The sequence below is a fragment of the Dryas octopetala genome, chromosome 9 (genome assembly GCF_963921425.1).
Source record: "Dryas octopetala chromosome 9, drDryOcto1.1, whole genome shotgun sequence".
NCBI classification, from domain to species: Eukaryota; Viridiplantae; Streptophyta; class Magnoliopsida; order Rosales; family Rosaceae; genus Dryas; species Dryas octopetala.
This window is the reverse complement of record NC_141374.1, coordinates 10,184,494-10,202,181: the sequence shown is the minus strand read 5'-3', so window position 1 is coordinate 10,202,181 and position 17,688 is coordinate 10,184,494. Positions and strand designations below refer to the sequence as shown.

Below are 17,688 nucleotides of genomic sequence, written 5' to 3'. Positions count from 1 at the left end.
GAAGTTTTTGGGGTTAGTGCAATTGATAAGAGTAGATGTGAATATGTGATAATGAGTTAGAATTATGCTATGTTGCGTTATTCGTTTTTCTCTAATGTAACTAAAAGATTAATTCTTGCGAGTGTTTGTTATGGTGTTTGTTACCTGTTAAACTGTTACGGCAACAAAGAAAAAAGACATCCTCTTAATTTCAACTTTAAATCTTAAGAGAGCTGTTATATGCACACAATTTTTTCTCTCATTACACACCTTATATTACTTTTTCATTTTTTAAATTTCTTATTAAACACCCTCCAAATTTCCAAATAACCTCCCTTCCACATAATTTTTTTTAAAAAAATACCCAATACCCAACCCACCTTGCACACAACCGCCGAACGTCACCGGCGCACCTCCTCTTTCTCTCTCTCTCTCTTTCTCTTTCTCTACCCTCTCACTTTCTCTCTCACTTTCGCAGCCCCCTAGCCGAATTAAAAGGGAGGTCGATGAGGTCGCTGGCCTCCAGATCGGAAGCTTCTAACCTCCGATCTAGAGGCTAATGACCTTGCCGGCCTTCCTTTTCGTCTGACAAAGGGGTTGTGAAAATGAGAAACATAAAGAAAGGGAAGAGAAAGAGAGGGGAGAGAAGGAGAAAGAGAAGAAGGAGGTGATGCGCCGGTGATCGACGAGGCTGGTGGCTGGTGGGAGGAGGCCGACTAGAGTGGTCCATTGTTTTTGGTTGTTTTGTCATTTTTTTTTCCTTTATGGCAATTTAGCTTTGGCTCATTTTTGTCATTTCACAAAATAAGCAAAGTAGGGGTGGGCATTTACTACCGAAATACCAAAACCGAACCCGTACCATACCGTATCGTGTCAATGTTATACCGAAAAACAATACCGATTATATACCGTACCGTACCGAGTCTAAATCGGTATGGTATAGGTATGAAACTTTCAATACCGTGAAATACCGTACCGTACCGATATATTTTTAATTTAATTATTTAATATATATTTCATTATCATGCTTTCTATACTTGGGTCTGAGTTGTTGTTGTGTTTTACTGTTTTACTCTTCCTTTTGTCATTGTTGTAGTTTCTTTGGCATTGATATATATATATATATATATATAGAATGATGTGTGATTTATGATCAATTGCTTTCTTTTCTAATTCTGTGTTTACACTGGTTGATGATGAATTGTGTTAGAATTATATATTTGCTTAATTAGTCGTTTGATTGTTAATTAAGGATCAATACCATCGGTCATAGTTCACAACAGAAATGAAAGGAACATACAAGTTGGGTTTTGTTTTATCTTTTGGTTGGGAAAAAGTATTTCTTTTTAGTTGTTAAATATTGTTTTTTGACAAAAAAAAAAAAGTTTAAAATGTTGGTATATACCGAAATCATACCGAATTATACCGAATTCATAGAATACTGGTATGGTATGGTACTAGTTTTAAAAATGTCTATACCGTACCAATACCGTACCGAATAAAAATTTTGATATGGTATCGGTATGAGGCTCATATCGTACCGTGTCCACCCCTAAAACAAAGGATGTGTGTAACAAGAGAAAAATTGGTGTGTATATAGCAGCTCTTAATCCCAAAGGTAATAAGCAAAATCGGGACCCACCAAGCTGAGATGAGACGGGACTATCACTCTCTCTCTTTATACACAAGCAACCAAGTCAAATATCCTGTTTTTTTAAATTCTCTCTCTCTCTCTCTCCCTGTCCCTGTACGCTTCGAGTGAGGAAGCAAAAGTAAAGCAAATCAAAGGGAACCCCGGATTTATCTGAGTCACTTCCCACACGATTTAGCACCACTACCGCTTGCAAGACTCACTAACTACTAGTCTAGTACTACTTACATCATTTCCATTCCCATTTCCCACCACCTCTGCAATCATAAACTGCATTCTTTCTGTAAACTTCAAATTTAGTACTTGGGTCTTTCTAGGAATTCTTCAATTTTGAAGACACGCACTTGGGCCTTTCTGGGGTTTTCTTGAATTTCAAAGTTAGCTCCTTTTTCTGTTTGTTTGTTCTCGAGGCCTTTGTGAGCTTAAAGACCCATTTTTGAAGCCTCATTGCTGGCTATAATGGCCGCGTCAGGCGGATATAACTACCGAGATGGCACTCAGAGGAGCTCTTTCAAGGTGGACAGGCCTCTCTCTGTCAACTCCAACCCCAAGTCTTCTGTCAAATCCAAGTCTTTGCCTGCTTCTGGGCCTCGCCGGAGCAGCACTGGCTCTATTGGTGGTGGTGGTGCTACTGGAGCTGCTTCTAAGGATGATACAGGAGGTGGGTTCGTGTTTTTTGGTTTGGAGAATTTTGGGTTCTATTGCATTTTGTGACTGAGATACTGGGGAACTCAAAGTTCCTGTTTTTTGTTGATTTTGATAGGTTTTGTGCAGGTTTGTGTGTGAAGAAATGTGAGTTAATTATGCACTAGTTAGATATGTGTTATGACAAATTAGAACTGAGAGGTCTTTTCGGCCAATATAGGCATTAATGTGGTTTGCATTTGGAAGTACTTTTTCTTGGTTTTGGAAGTGAAATCTGTGCGGCATAGCTATGTAAAGCAAGATACGTACATGAATATTGAACTATCCTCTTTGGTGTTCACTTTTCTGAGGATGGATAATTATTCGGCAGTTTGGGAGCAAAGTCTTTTAAGTCATGGAGCATTTGATTGTCCTCTGAATGCTGAATTGGGTATACATGGAAATTTGTGGTTTTACATTTTTAAAAATATGCAGCCTGCAAACTAATAATTACAATCGTGTATAATATGCCTGTGCAAATGGTATTCCACATGAATCAATTCAGCAGAAATACCTTGGTGATTCATGGTGATTCAAGAAAGAACTTGTTGAGTTATTAATTTTGTGCCTGCTTTATGTGTGGAAGGCTCAAGCTTTTTTATATTCTTTATTTTATAGAAAAACAACTTAAATTATAAATTCGTATTCGCTTTTTTCTTGGAGATGAATGGGATAATGGATTGATGTCAAAATAATTTTTCAATTTTGAATGCTAGATTAGTGAGAAGTTTTATTGTTTAGTTTTGTCTTTGTTGGATAGAAGTAATTGTCTTTGTTTTATTGTTTAGTTTTCTCTTGCTTTTCAACTTTCATTACTTTTCCCAAAATTGGGTTATTTGTTAATCAAAAGAGGTTCGTGATATGAATTCCCTTCCCTATTAAGATTCTTTTAATTCTAAATTTGTAATTGTTCATTTGCGTTCGCTTTTCTTGGGTCTAGTACCTGGAAGAGTCCGAGTAGCTGTAAGATTGCGACCACGTAATGCTGAGGAAATGGTTTCAGATGCTGATTTTGCTGATTGTGTAGAATTACAGCCAGAGGTATGGTGCTAATGATTTGTTGATAGCTCATTATCTTTCAGTTAGTATCTGCTTTATGGTCATGGAAGTAAATCTATTTTGCTGTATTTCAGCTTAAAAGGTTGAAGCTTCGGAAAAACAATTGGGACTCGGATACTTATGAGTTTGATGAAGTGCTCACTGAGTTTGCATCCCAGAAGCGTGTTTATGAAGTGGTGGCAAAGCCTGTTGTGGAGGTGCATATGCATAAAACATCATTTTCCTTCATAAATCTTTTACTCATGTAAAAAACAGATTTTTCCTTTTAAATTGGTCTGTTAGAAGTGGATGATGTTGGATTTGGATCTTTAATTGCAGTAAAAGTTCTGGTAGATATCTGGTTGTTCCTAGGATCCACATAATTTGTAAAGTGTTCTTAGTTTTTCTTCTTCATCCAAGTTATGTGCTTATGATTGACTCATCACTATATTTGGAAGACTGGATCCCCTTCTAGTTGTAGCTACTAGATTTGGCCATTGCTTAGAAAATGTTATGATTTTGCATATGTATACCCTTCCCTGCCCCTCTCAATTGTAGTTAAGCATTTGTATAAGCTCATTTTTGGTGTATTTAGGCATGCTTAGTGTACAACAGTGATATAAGAATTTGCTTTTAAAAATAAGTAAATAAGCGAACATTATTTTCAGGAAGGCTAAAAGGTAGCACACTAGCACCACTTGAATGTGTACATGAAGATATTCGATCATATATTTCAACATTTAAAGAGTCTCTTAAGTTTTGGGGAGATCTTAGGCATACATGTAGGTTTATGTGGGCATATGGTATCAGAAGGGACTCAGCCAATTGGTTCATGTGATTTTAAGTATTTTGGAGTCTGTACACGAGTTGGTTGTCATATTTGGGGTTGACTATGAGCTTGTTGTGGCTTAGTATGTAATTGTAATTGGATTCTTCTCTGCCAAGGACGTTAACGACTAGGGGGGGGGGGGGGGGGTGATTGTGGCACCCTGAATGCTGCATTGCCTGTGTGTTGGGAAGATTTTGGGCATATATGTAGGTCCAAAGAACCCAATTTCCTACTTCTGGCTAGCCTTTTTGGGTTAAGATTTGTGTTGTTATGACGATTGTTCCCAAAATCTTAAAGTGTGAGGTTATGAGCCAATAATTACTTTCTATTCTAACACTCCTGTTCATATGTGGGAAACATATAAGCATTTGTATTCCTATTTTTCATTTGTGTTTTGTGGAACTTCCTTCAAGTGACGTGCCATCTTTTAATTTCCTTCACCAGAGTGTTCTGGAAGGTTATAATGGGACGGTCATGGCATATGGCCAGACTGGTACAGGAAAGACATATACTCTTGGACGACTTGGCGAGGAAGACACTGCTGCTCGTGGAATAATGGTCCGTGCTATGGAGGATATTTTAGCAGATGTGTCTCTGGAGTCTGATTCTTTGTCAGTCTCGTATCTGCAGGTTGTTTGTCTCTGGTGTTAATAATATGCTGAATATTGTTATTATTGTTGGCTTAATATATTACTACTAGTTTGTAGATATTTGACCTTTGTCATTGATGAAATTTTCTGAATACCATATGATTTCTCTAACATTCTGGTTCTTTATGCATGTATGCAGCTTTACATGGAAACTATACAAGACCTACTTGATCCTGCAAATGATAACATTTCTATAGTAGAAGACCCAAAAACTGGTGATGTCTCAGTACCTGGTGCTAGCCTAGTCGAAATCCGGGACCAGCAGAGTTTTTTGGAACTACTAAGATTAGGGGAAGCTCACCGCTTTGCTACAAATACAAAATTGAATACTGAATCTTCTCGTAGTCATGCTATTCTGATGGTAAGTAATGTGTTTTCTTGTTTGTCATGCTTATGGTTTTGAAAGTGAATGGAATTTACTGGAGATTTTATATGCTGAAGATTTGGAGCATTAAGAGAAATGTCTTATGCTACTTATAAAAAAAGAGATATCAAATGCTACAGGTACATGTAAAGAAGTCTGTCAAGGGAAGAGATTCAGCTCTTTCAAGCCAAAATGGGAACAATTCCCACATGGTTAAAAGTCTAAAGCCTCCTGTTGTTCGAAAGAGCAAGTTAGTTGTGGTGGATCTTGCTGGTTCAGAGCGTATTGACAAGTCAGGTGTGTGCAAACTGTGAAAGGAGGAGATAATAACTGTTTCCTACTTATGATTGACCAACTATTATTTTGTTTTTCTGTTTCCAGTTAGTCTTTTATTCTTGAAGAAAGATTGATTGTTTCTTAAATCCTGAATTAAGTATCTTGAAAAATAGATTGGCTGTTTGTTAAATGTTTAATATGTCAGGAAGTGAAGGACACACACTAGAGGAAGCCAAATCAATCAATCTCTCCTTAAGTGCGTTGGGCAAGTGCATCAATGCATTGGCAGAGAACAGTGCACATGTTCCAGTTCGAGATTCAAAACTTACAAGATTGCTTCGAGATTCATTTGGAGGTAAGCTGTATATAATATCCGATCAGTTTTCTCTCTTTTTTTTTGTTGTGCGTGGTTTCAACTCAATTTTTTTTCCCATTATATTGTCTCACAATATGTTATCTTCATTCAGGTGTATACTCTAAATTTTTTGCATGGCCATCTTGAGTGTGATTCTTTTTTTTGTTTTTTTTTGAAAAGTTGAGTATGATTCTTTGACCTTCTCAAATAGTTGAATAGTCCTGTTTTAAAATGATATTAAGGTTGAAAGATTGGATTTAGGACATCCAACAGATTAAAATACACTTGCCTTTTAAAGATAAATATATAAATGATTACCAAAAAAAAAGGTAAATAAATAAATAAAGCATTGCCTCCCTGGTCATTTTTCTTGCTGATTTTTTACCTAGCCAGTTGGTCCTCCCCCAAAAACTAAAAATAAAAGATAAAAAACCCCATCCATGAAGCAGGATTTGCATTATATCTTTTCAACATTCTATGGCTGACACCAGTAAATTTTAACAGGCACAGCGAGAACTTCACTGGTTATTACTATTGGTCCATCTCCACGTCATCGAGGAGAGACGGCTAGCACTATTATGTTTGGACAGCGGGTGGGTTCCCAAGTCACTTTCTTGTTTCTTTATTCTTTGAATTTGCCTCTCTGGACTAGTTGGTATACTCATCATAGGTAAATTTTTGCTTTCTGTCTGCATCATTGTAGCAATGTAATAGTGTTGTCCTTTCTTCTTTTTGTTTTTTGTTTTTTTTTTTTTAATTCTTTCTCGGTGGGGTTTTATCTGTGTGATTAATGGCAGCAGCAAAACTTTTCAGGAAATACTTTGCACAAAATATACATGTGTTTACGAATATCTGTGATTTTGAAAATACTAAAATTTTGTGCCTATTTAGGCTATGAAAGTGGAGAATATGCTGAAATTGAAGGAAGAATTTGACTATAAAAGTTTGTCCAGAAGGCTAGATATACAATTAGACAAACTCATTGCAGAACATGAAAGGCAGCAGAAAGCATCTGAGGATGAGATTGAAAGAATAACCAAAGAAGCTCAAAATCGGATCTCAGAGATTGAAAGGAACTATGCAGACGCACTGGAGGTAAATTTTGTATCCATATCTGGATAGCTAGTTGGCATTCACACAGTTATACAATTTTAAAAATTTTCTTTTTATTACTGATTTCAACATTTTTCTGTGGCTCAATATTTTAAAAAACAGCTGGGTATATGTTTTATAAGTAGGGAACATTAATATATCTGTATTTGTCTTCTTACCACTTAGCCTCAAGCTTGTTTGTGCTTGTTTAAATCCATATTTTCTCCATTGTAGAAGGAAAGGTTGAAATATCAGAAAGACTATATGGAATCAATAAAGAAGCTTGAACAGAAGTTGGTGATAAATCAGCAAAAGCATGACAGGGAAAAAATCACAAATGGACCCAAGGATGATGGGTCTGATGTGACATCTAGCAAAGAGGTATTCCTGTATATGGTCTATATTGTAGAGAAAAGTATGCTATAGATGTTTTACTGATTTTTCCATCTTGTCATATAATTCCTCAATTTTGAACATCATGCTCTAAGCCTCTGACATTATGTTGTTTAAAACAGACCATATAATGTGTTTTACCATCTCTATTTTCGTTTTCTTCATAGCATTATTCAGAGTAGTTGCCTCTAAAGATGTTCTTGATTATATTATTATTGCATTTAGGGAAGAAAAAAAATCATGAGGCGTTTTATTCGAAACTTAAGATTTTGCATCATGGACATTTGGACATTGGGCATGCATTCCATGTACTATCCAGGTTGCTTGCTTCTTGTAACCCGTCAATATTAGCACGAAGTCATCTTTCTTCCACTGATCCACTTTAAGCACGTTTTCAAGTAGTGCTTCCTTGATTTGAGTTGATATATTTTCTCACTGCCCCTTCCAATTTGATTTGTTCTTGGTACCTTTTTCCTTTTAAATATTATATGTTGAAAAGTTTTTAATAATTGTTTTTTTATACATAGAGTTGCAGGGTGCATGTTGAGGAAATTGATGGCCTGACAAAGTTGCTCCAGAAAGAGACTCTTCTTAGGAAGGCTGCTGAAGAGGAAGTCAAAAATCTTAAAAGTCAACTAACTCAATGGAAAAGGTCAGAGGTGCGTTTCATTACCGACTTAATAGTTCTCATCTCATTTAACGAATTGACATCTTGCTGGTGTTACATAGAGCAATGCTTTTGATGTGCTAGGCAGCTGGAAATTCTGAGATCTTAAAGCTTCGGAAGATGCTGGAAGATGAGGCACATCAGAAAGAGAAATTTGAAAGAGAAATAGCAACACTACACAGTCAGTTATTGCAACTAAGTTTTGAAGCTGATGAGGTACGCTGGATGTAGAATTCATAAGTATTTTGTTCGGAATCGTGTTCCAATTATATCCTCATTCTTTTTCTGCTCTCGTCATTAGTTGTTCTCACTTTCATTGCTTATTTTTCTGCAGTAGGAATTGTCATTTTTATATGCATAAAATTAGAATTCTTAACTACAAAGGATGGCTTAAAAACCGTACAGTTGGAATTACCTCTTAAGAAGAAATTGTCCAGCTCCTGTTCATTCAAGGGAATTTATAATTATAATATTACCTTTCAGAAAAAGAACCCTTTAGTTATTAGAATACTTGTTTTGGCTTAACGGTGCTGGTGAGAAATGATAAAGATATGATCTTGTTTGGTAATTGTGGTTTGGTTTGACTAGATGCTTCACGTCAAAAAACATATATTTTGGTTTATCACAGCCATGAGGGATGGATGCCATCATCAGATGGGATGGCTTACAGTGGGCTGACATGCTGTAGGTAGGCAGGCCTTGGTTTCTGTTGTAACTTGTGCAACAAGCAACGTTGCCTTGGGTTTCTGCAGTTATGCTGACTAGGCTAAGGGATGTGAAAGGTTTATAAAGGTTTTTTTTTTAAAAGGAAATGAGGCCTTAGTTTGTGGACACTTTGAATAGTGATGCAATGGTCGGCTGATATCTTGTGGCTCGGATATTGCCGCCTGCTTGGTTGGAGCTTTCCAGCAAGCAAGCCTTGCCTTTGGCTTTTTCTGTCATGCCTTAGTTAAACCAAGACCTGAATTAAACCAAGAGATGGGTTAATAAAATCACTAAAAGCTCTAAAAAAAAATTTAGAATGAGATGTAAAGAAGTTTCAATCGCCCAAAGCACTTGGATTTTCAGTTTAATTTACCACAATGAGGTTTTTACAAACTCCTTGTTGATATTACTCGAAGTTGACATTTGCAAAGAACATGTATCTGAATTTTTGAGACAGTTAACTCTCACAAAGTTTATGTGCTGAGAGCTTTTAATTTTTAGAAACTGAACAAACCACTCTCAACTTACGAGCAGGCCCATTGGATGCCTCTACCTTTTATATTCTATATTTATATTTATATCTTATTATTTTATAAATGGGCCCATGTCATTCAAGTCCATGGTATGCACATAGTCTTAAAATGTGGATTCTAATGGATATTCTTTTGTAGACAAGAATACAACTTGACAGGAACGAGCCTGGAAAAGTTGGTGGTCTTGACACCCTTATGACTCAAGTTAGGCATCCACAGCTCAAAGATTCAGGAAATGGGGAGAAAGCCTCAATTGCAAAACTCTTCGAACAAGGTTGCAGTCGGTTTCTGTGCTCACTTATTTTCACTTGATGCTATATTTTTAATGTGCATCAATCTTTTCTCTTGTTTATTACTAACAAAAGACAATACTTTTAGTGGGATTGCAAAAGATCTTGTCATTGCTTGAAGCGGAGGACACTGATGTGCGAATTCATGCTGTTAAAGTTGTAGCCAATCTTGCTGCTGAAGGTGATTGTATTTCATTACCTTGTTCATCTTCCTTACACTATACTGTCGTATCACATGCTTATTCTGAAGTTCTCAAATCATTGTCCCATCTTCATGTTATAATTATTTGTTTAATCTTGACAAATCCCATGGGAATTTTACCTGTGGCACAATGCTTCATCTTCCTTCTCTTTTCTTTTTCTTTTTCTTTTTTTTTTTATCTAAAAAAATAATACTTCAGATGGGGAGACTGGGGAATAATTGCAAAAGTGTGGACGGACCACATATGTAATTATAATATTGAGTAGCGTGGCATTTGATTTGTGAAATATTATACTCATTACCAAAGGATCCATCCTAGTTATTAAGAAAAAAATAAAAGATAAATTGTGTAATTAATGACAAGGTGATTGTTGTTGTCTTCCAATTATTTTTCTATGCATAAAATGATTGTTGAAGATGCTACTGGGGTTTTGGCTAGTGGCCAAGAATATACTGGGGTTTTGGCTAGTGGCCAAGAATAATCCTTATTGAGAATCCCAATTATTTTGGAAGAAGAGGACTCGTGTAGACAATATCAATTGCTTGGGACAAAGGTTTAGAGTTGAGTTGGAATGCTAGCTGTATGAAAGTTAAAAATGTATATTATATGACATAGTCCAACTAGTACAAGTATTAAGTAATCTTCATAGAAGACAAGTATGGCAAGGGACCAAACTGGTGATATTTTGGACTCGATGGTTTTTTTATAACATGTGACTCTTATAAATCTGATTGGGTTACGATATTGTGCTATGTGAACAAAGCTCACTTTCTATATGTAAAATTCTTGCTATTGTGCATGTTGAATAAAGCTCTACCTCTATATCTGAATAAAGAACTACTTAGTATCAGTATACACTATGTAGCTTCTGTATTTTTTAATGCTAACTGCATCAGCAAGTAGTAATACATGCTCTCCCCCTAATGTGCAGAAGCAAATCAGGAGAAAATTGTAGAAGCTGGTGGTCTTACATCCTTGTTGATGCTACTTAAAACCTCTGAGGATGAAACCATACATAGAGTTGCGGCAGGTGCAATTGCAAATCTAGCAATGAATGGTAAAATTTTATGTTCTTAATTAGTCTTAGAATATTTACACTGTTGGCTGAAAAGGTCTCTACTCTCTAATTTGCACTATAATTTTTCTTTTATGTTTGAAATCAGAAACCAACCAGGAGCTCATAATGAGTCAAGGGGGAATTAGTTTGTTATCTATGACAGCTGCCAATGGTGAAGATCCACAAACCCTTCGAATGGTTGCTGGTGCCATTGCTAATCTTTGTGGAAATGGTAAACTTTGTGACCGCTTCAATGTTCATTTTTTCAAATTTTGTTAATTCTACATAATACCGAGTATCCAAGAATCTCCTAGTGAGTTCAAATAATTTTATGAAACCTTACCCTGAACTACTAAGATGAAAAGAGATCATAAAAAACACATAGCAACACAAATTGCAGGTTCCTGCGCCATAATTATATTGTTATTCATAGTTGCGAGCTTGTAACTGTATCTCATTTTCTAATTGCATTAATTCTTTTGCGAAGTGCTTGTAGTTGTGCTACGAAATAATAGCTAATTTAAGTCTATTCTGCTGTCATTAACAACAATGACTTTGCAAATTGTTCAGACAAATTACAGAACAAGCTAAGGGGTGAAGGTGGTATCAAGGCATTGCTTGGAATGGTCAGATGTGGACATCCTGATGTTCTTGCACAAGTTGCTCGTGGAATAGCGAACTTTGCGAAATGCGAGTCTAGAGCATCTACACAAGGTAAAAGGCTATGGAAAAGGTCTTCCCTGTGCTTGCTTCAAAGTGTATTTTGTGTTTAATTATCAACTGGAGCACTTATTGTTGCTTGTCCAGCATTATTTCATATATATGTTCGTTTTAATGTTGACAAAATTTGGTTTTATGAAGAATTCATGAAACATATGTAGTTTAATTATCCTGCGGACTGAGTTAAAGTGGTTATTCAACTATAGGGACCAAGACTGGAAAGTCTCTTCTGATTGAGGATGGTGCACTTTCATGGATTGTACAGAATGCTAATAATGAAGCCTCACCAATCAGACGCCACATTGAGCTTGCACTCTGCCACTTAGCGCAACACGGTAGGCTTTTCTTTTTCTGTTTTTCACCATGAACAAGCTAACCTTCAGTAGAATGTTTGCTGAAAATGTTTAGATCGCTATTTTGCAGAAGTTAATGCAAAAGACATGATTAGTGGTGGCGCCTTGTGGGAGTTGGTTCGCATTTCTCGAGACTGTTCACGCGAAGACATAAAAACTCTTGCATATCGAACACTAACTTCTAGCCCTACCTTCCAAGCTGAACTGAGGCGGCTACGGATAGAGAATTGAAGAGTTCGAATAATGTAAATGGTGAGGCATGGGAGATGCAGCAACAAGTAAAACTTGGTCCTTCCAACATAAATCAAAAGGAATGCTTGCAGCTACAGTTGTGCCAGCTTGCTCATGTGGAAGTTTCCATTGACTTATCCGCGCTCTTTGGTTTATAGGCCTAATAGTGTTTTAATTACACACGAAACTCTAATTTGTTGATCAACTTGTCAATTTCATGTTTAACCCGAGTGTGAACATCTCATCGTAGCTTCTAACGAGTTTGTATATTGATTTGTATATGAAACAAATGAAAAAAAGAAAACTAATTAATTTTTTTTTTTTTTTTTTGTATCTCTTGTAAAAATAAACTAAGATTGTTATGGTGTCAGTACAGAAACTTTGGACAACCTCTGGAAAGCCATCTCCAAAATAGTCTGCTCGCCCTTTACCCCAAAAAATGAATACAGCCACAGTCCCTCCAAAAAAGGAAAAGAGAATAAGGAAAGAATTCCTCTTGTATTTATCTTGTCTGTATGATTTACCATTCCATAGGATAATGCTTTTATTTAAAATTAAACTAATTAATTAATAATTCATATTTTTACATCTGACAACATACATAAATTAAAGTGTCAAGTTTTTTTTATATTAGAGAAAATTAAACTCTGAGCTTAATCTAATCTTAACTCATTACCTTATCTATTTTCACCATATGAGCTAACTCAAGAAAGACATAAACTATTTTTAGTCATAAAATTTATTTGGCTTATTTACTAGTTTACCTCCTAAAAATAACTTTAATTCTCGCTTTACTCCTTAAGGTTTATACTACAAAATAAACTTTAGGGGGTGAAGTGAGAATTGAAGTTATTTTAGGGGCTGAAATAGTCAATAAGCCAATTTATTTTTAAGAATTGCAAGGCCACCTCTTTTTCTCGTCAATGCATGCAACACGCATGTGTGCACAGTACATCACAAATTCTCAAAGCAGTGTAGGTTTATTAACAATTAAGACTATGCAAACAATCGTCAAAGAAAATGGATGGGATATATGGCAAGCTCAACGCCATATATTATTTTCCTTCCCCGTTAAAAATTCAACTAAAACATATATACGTGGTCAGACGCATAAAATACTAGACAATATAATAAATTCAAAAAGTCAACTAAAACATACGTGGTCAGACGCATAAAATTCTACCCAATATAATAAATAATATTAATCAGGACCGTTAAAGAGATCAAATTAAAATTTTGTATGAATATACGGTACGTCCGGACATAAAATACTAGACACAATATGACAATAATATGCCAAACTTCAATCACTGCTGTTGAGGAGGTAGAATTATGTATGAATATTGGAGTCAGAAATTTTTTTCTAAGGGCCACGAATCCAAATGTTTTAATTAGGAGGTCATTATACAAATTATTTTCGAAATTTCCAAGAATATTACTAATTTTTTTTTAATTTTTTTTTTCAAAATATATAGAACTACATATATATAGGTTGGGGTGCAACATTACCTCAAGTTCATATGTAGCTCTCTCCAATTCTCCATGGTCTTAGGCATAAAATTAATACTAGACAATATGACCTTAACATGTCATACAATTCATCAAGATGGTTTGAAGAGGTAAAATTATGTTTGACCGTATTTATGTATGAATGTACGGTCATGATGATGAACAATCTAACAACATTAAAACATGTGATAATGTTTGGTAGCAAATTAACGATCGAGATTTTTCAACGCATGTTGCATGGTATCACATATCATACATATAAAGCAAATGTTGAATGGAGCTAGCTAGCAAGGAGTGACTCCAACAAAGATCTATATATGGATAAATCTATAAAGCTAGCATATAAAGGTTGAAGGGAAAAGCAAGGTGCAAGGTGCAAAGGTGTAAGTAAGACTGAGGGAGCTGGATGACCCAGAACACAGCTAGCTTTCTGCCCAATATGGCCTTATTCTCTTAACCCGAGAAAGCAAGGAGAGACACTGTGCTAGCTTACTATCTAGTTGTGGCGTTTAATGGAATGGAAGAGACTAGTGTTGTTGTTGTTGCTGCCTCGAAAAGGAGCTTCTTCAGAGCAGTGCACGTGTAAACCAGTACCCAAATATTTTCATGTCTCCCTCCGTATCCCAAAATATATATATTTCTCATAATTAAAATCTCTCTAAAAGAAAAAAAGAAACACATGGAAACTCTAATAAGCCCATACCTCTTTGCTTCTCCTACTCCTACATATTTACCTTGCATCCATTGAGGAGAGAGTTTCAAACCCTCATTAATGTACCCTTCCAACCTTGGTCACCTTATATATATATTATATAGACATAAATATTTAACTGTCACAACTAATAATTAATTACTCTATCATTCGTATATAGTAATGCGCGTACTATGATACCATACCAATTTTCTAAGGTTACATTTATATCAAAGTTACTTCATATGAATCATATACACTTGGTATTTGGAATTAAACCATGGTAAAGCCTTAAATTATATTGAGGGGCATCCATGCATGATGAGGAGGGCAATGGGGTTTTAATTAGTGTATGAATTCTTTCAGTGCGTGTAATTGTATAATTTAGTCAGAATTAACTGAAGAAGTAAAAAACTCTTGAAAAGGTTGTTGTATATAGTAGTATTATGCTATTGGTATATATGAGAGGCATAATGAGGTGGGATTTAAAATGTGGATTTAACAATTGCATTAATTATTTCATGAAGTGCTTTTAGTTGTGTTAAGAAATAAAAGCTAATTGAAGTCGGTCTATTAATTCTGCTGTCACTAACAACAATGGAATTGCATTGTTCGGATAAATTAAGAACAAGCTAAAGGGTGAAGGTGGAATCAAGGCATTGCTAGGAATGGTCGACCAGATGTGTACATGTTGATGTGTTTTTGCACAAGTTGCTCGTGGGATAGCAAACTTGTTATAGGCATAATATATTTAGTTAATTTCACACGAAAACCCTAATTTTTTGATCAAATTATTATCAATTCACGATTGATCACCTGAGTGTGAACACATCCCATCTGTAGCTTCTAACTAGTTTGAAAATTAATTTGTATATGAAACAAATGGGAAAAAGAAATGTAGTATTCCTGTGCATTTGTCTTTTTAATTATATGCAAGATATATTTCATATTGACCATTGCACAAGTTACTTTTCTGGGAAATTAAGGTGGTTCTTGTAAGGGTCTCTGTAATTTGATCTAGTGATTAAGAGCATTTATCCCTACACCTAAAGAATTCCCTCACTCTCATTTGATAAAAAGAAAGCTGGTTAATTCCTCAGTCTTAGTCCAAAAAATTCCCAAAAGTATTTGTCTGGCCAATGGCACATTTATATCCTGTCATGGAAAAACGATTTCTCACACAAAATAGTTGCCTTTCTGAGATGTATAAAATTTGTCTATTAACAATTACACAAGGCTCCTCTATTTTCTCGACCATGCATGCAGCACACATATGTGCACAGTAGTAGTGTAGTACATCACAAATTTTCAAATTAAAGCAGTGTAAGTTTATATTAACATTTAAGACTACATGCAAGCAATCGTTGGAGAAAATATTGGACGGGGATGGCAAGCTCAACGCCAAAGATGAATTATTTTATTTCCCAGTTAAAATCTCAATGAAGTGAACTAAAAATATGTGGTTCTAATTTCCTAATTCAGAGTCAGACACATAAAATACTAGACAAGTATAATAAAAAAAAATAAATAATTAGGCATCATATTAGCATAGAATATTATATAAGGCCATGATCCTATTTCATGATAGTACTGGATATTTAGGTAACAATTACTATGATGGAATCTCAAATCAACTAAATGTAGGTTAACAAAAAGTAGCAAAAAGGAGGAGTTGGACATGTTGAACTCAATTCTGATACAAAAAGTACTAAAGGATGGGCTAGAATTAAGATATGTTGAGGATTTGACAAAAAACGTACTAAATGATATATAGATATGAAGGGTTTGATCGATCATCAACTCTTTCTTATATTTCATGGATAAAGAAGAATGACTACACTAGCTAAATAGCTAGCTAGCTAGAGATATTAAACAAGCTGGGACGAGAAAAAGAGTGATTCTTATTCTACTTCACTAGCTTTCATGGTTCCTTCTTCATATTAAACAAGCTGAGCACTGCATGCGTACATTTGGCAAAATGAAACTCACCAAGAATAATCCATGAATATACACAGTCTGTCTTCAATCAATCAAGATGTAGTAAAACATATCGATCACCATCAAATTCTAATTATAATTACCAAACTCAAAAATTAAGAAGGAACGTACATACTAAAAATTTCAAATGCTGGCACAACAGAAATTGATCTTCTAGCTACATAGTCGCAGGTGACATGATGATCATGATGTGAAAGTGAATGAACGGATCGATCGAATAGGCAAGCAACTAACCATGATGTGTTGTTAGTATGAAGGGCGACCGCTAGCCCAGTAAGCCGCCTCAGCCGGCAATTGCATGGAATTCAGGAGGTTGGGTGGCAACCCATGAAAAAGAGGCGCATTTGTGTTTGCAGCTTCAGCCAAAAGCTGTTGCTGCTGCTGCTGCTGCTGCTGTTGCTGTTGTTGCTGCTGCTGCTGATGACCGACCCCGCTCGGAGACCCGAGACTTCCTCCGCCTTGCATTGGCAGCGCCGCCTCATCCTCCTCTAGGGGAAGCCGCTCGTATGCTGCGTTGCTGAACGAAGCCGCCATGATGACCACGGGGCCCGACGCAATCAGGGTCCCCACCACACTCCCTCCTACCACCTGACCTTGCCCGCCTGCCAAATATATGGTCAACCCAGTTGCGGCAGGCGGAGCCGGCGGTGGTAGGAATGACCCTGCAAGGGACAAGATTTCGAATCGTCCGTGCAGGGTCACGATGGAGCCCGGCGACGCTGGCTGGCGAAGGGTCACATTGGTCACCGTTCCGGTGCCGCTCATAATGCAAACCCCTCTCTGGCGCCGTCGGGCAAAGGTGGCCACGCTCTCCACCACGTCGCAGCCGTCGGCGACCTCCATGACGTGCGTGCGCAGCGCATTGGCGCTGTCGCGGGTGATGATGATGGGGGGCTTGGGCTTGTTCTTGGATCCGGCGGGTCTTCCGCGGGGTCTTCGTGTCATTTCCCCCCCGTCGCCACCGGAAACATTGAGTTCGTTGCCGCCGCCATCGCCGCCACAGCCACTGTCGTTGTTGTCGTCGCGCTCCCGCTTCTGGCCCTTGCTGTTGAGGCCACTGCTTCCAGTTTGCTCGTCTTCGGAATTCTGCTGCTGGTGGTGGAACTGGTGATGCTGCTGCTGCTGTTGGTGGTGTAGTTGGAAATCTCTTGTGTGGGTGTGGAAAGAAGGGGGAAGAGAATGGGTGTCCATATTTTTATGCTTTTGATGATAATTACTTGGAAAAAACCCAACCCTTCTTTTAATAACTTGTTCCAATACACACAACCTAGCCAAGGGGAGTGAATCAGAAAGCAAGAAATTCAAGAAAGGAGCTCGAGAGAGCAGGTGGTAGTGCTAAAAGGTTGTACACAAATTCAAAAAGGGAAAAGAAAGTGGGGATCGAAGAGGAGGAGGAGGAGGAGGAGAAAAAGGGAATAAT

General features: G+C 36.8%; 2 protein-coding genes across 2 annotated transcripts; one reads left to right on the top strand and one right to left on the bottom strand.

Moving 5' to 3' along the window:
• The first annotated feature begins 1,782 nt into the window (after positions 1-1,782).
• On the top strand, positions 1,783-12,386 carry ARK3 (armadillo repeat kinesin 3). Its single transcript, XM_086256023.1, has 19 exons — positions 1,783-2,291; positions 3,255-3,355; positions 3,448-3,570; positions 4,626-4,811; positions 4,971-5,192; positions 5,336-5,492; positions 5,677-5,826; positions 6,331-6,419; positions 6,718-6,921; positions 7,153-7,299; positions 7,839-7,970; positions 8,063-8,194; positions 9,355-9,490; positions 9,595-9,687; positions 10,641-10,766; positions 10,873-10,998; positions 11,337-11,480; positions 11,693-11,821; positions 11,910-12,386. The coding sequence occupies exons 1-19, from the start codon at positions 2,090-2,092 to the stop codon at positions 12,068-12,070; spliced, it is 2,760 nt and encodes a 919-aa protein (XP_086112149.1). The 5' UTR covers positions 1,783-2,089; the 3' UTR covers positions 12,071-12,386.
• A 4,128-nt stretch (positions 12,387-16,514) lies between these two features.
• LOC147273893 (Putative AT-hook DNA-binding family protein) lies at positions 16,515-17,459 on the bottom strand. The gene has a single exon (XM_086256946.1). It carries the CDS (start codon positions 17,457-17,459, stop codon positions 16,515-16,517), a length of 945 nt encoding a protein of 314 aa, XP_086113072.1.
• Positions 17,460-17,688: the final 229 nt, after the last annotated feature.

What these genes read in the sequence shown, in the direction of transcription:
- ARK3 (XM_086256023.1), top strand. Translation starts at nt 2,090, where the DNA reads ATGGCCGCGTCAGGCGGATATAACTACCGAGATGGCACTCAGAGGAGC. An exon ending in GTAGTCATGCTATTCTGATG is followed by an intron (nt 5,193 to 5,335) that starts GTAAGTAATGTG and finishes CAAATGCTACAG; the next exon opens with GTACATGTAAAGAAGTCTGT. An exon ending in ATGTGACATCTAGCAAAGAG is followed by an intron (nt 7,300 to 7,838) that starts GTATTCCTGTAT and finishes TTTTATACATAG; the next exon opens with AGTTGCAGGGTGCATGTTGA.
- LOC147273893 (XM_086256946.1), bottom strand. Translation starts at nt 17,459, where the DNA reads ATGGACACCCATTCTCTTCCCCCTTCTTTCCACACCCACACAAGAGAT.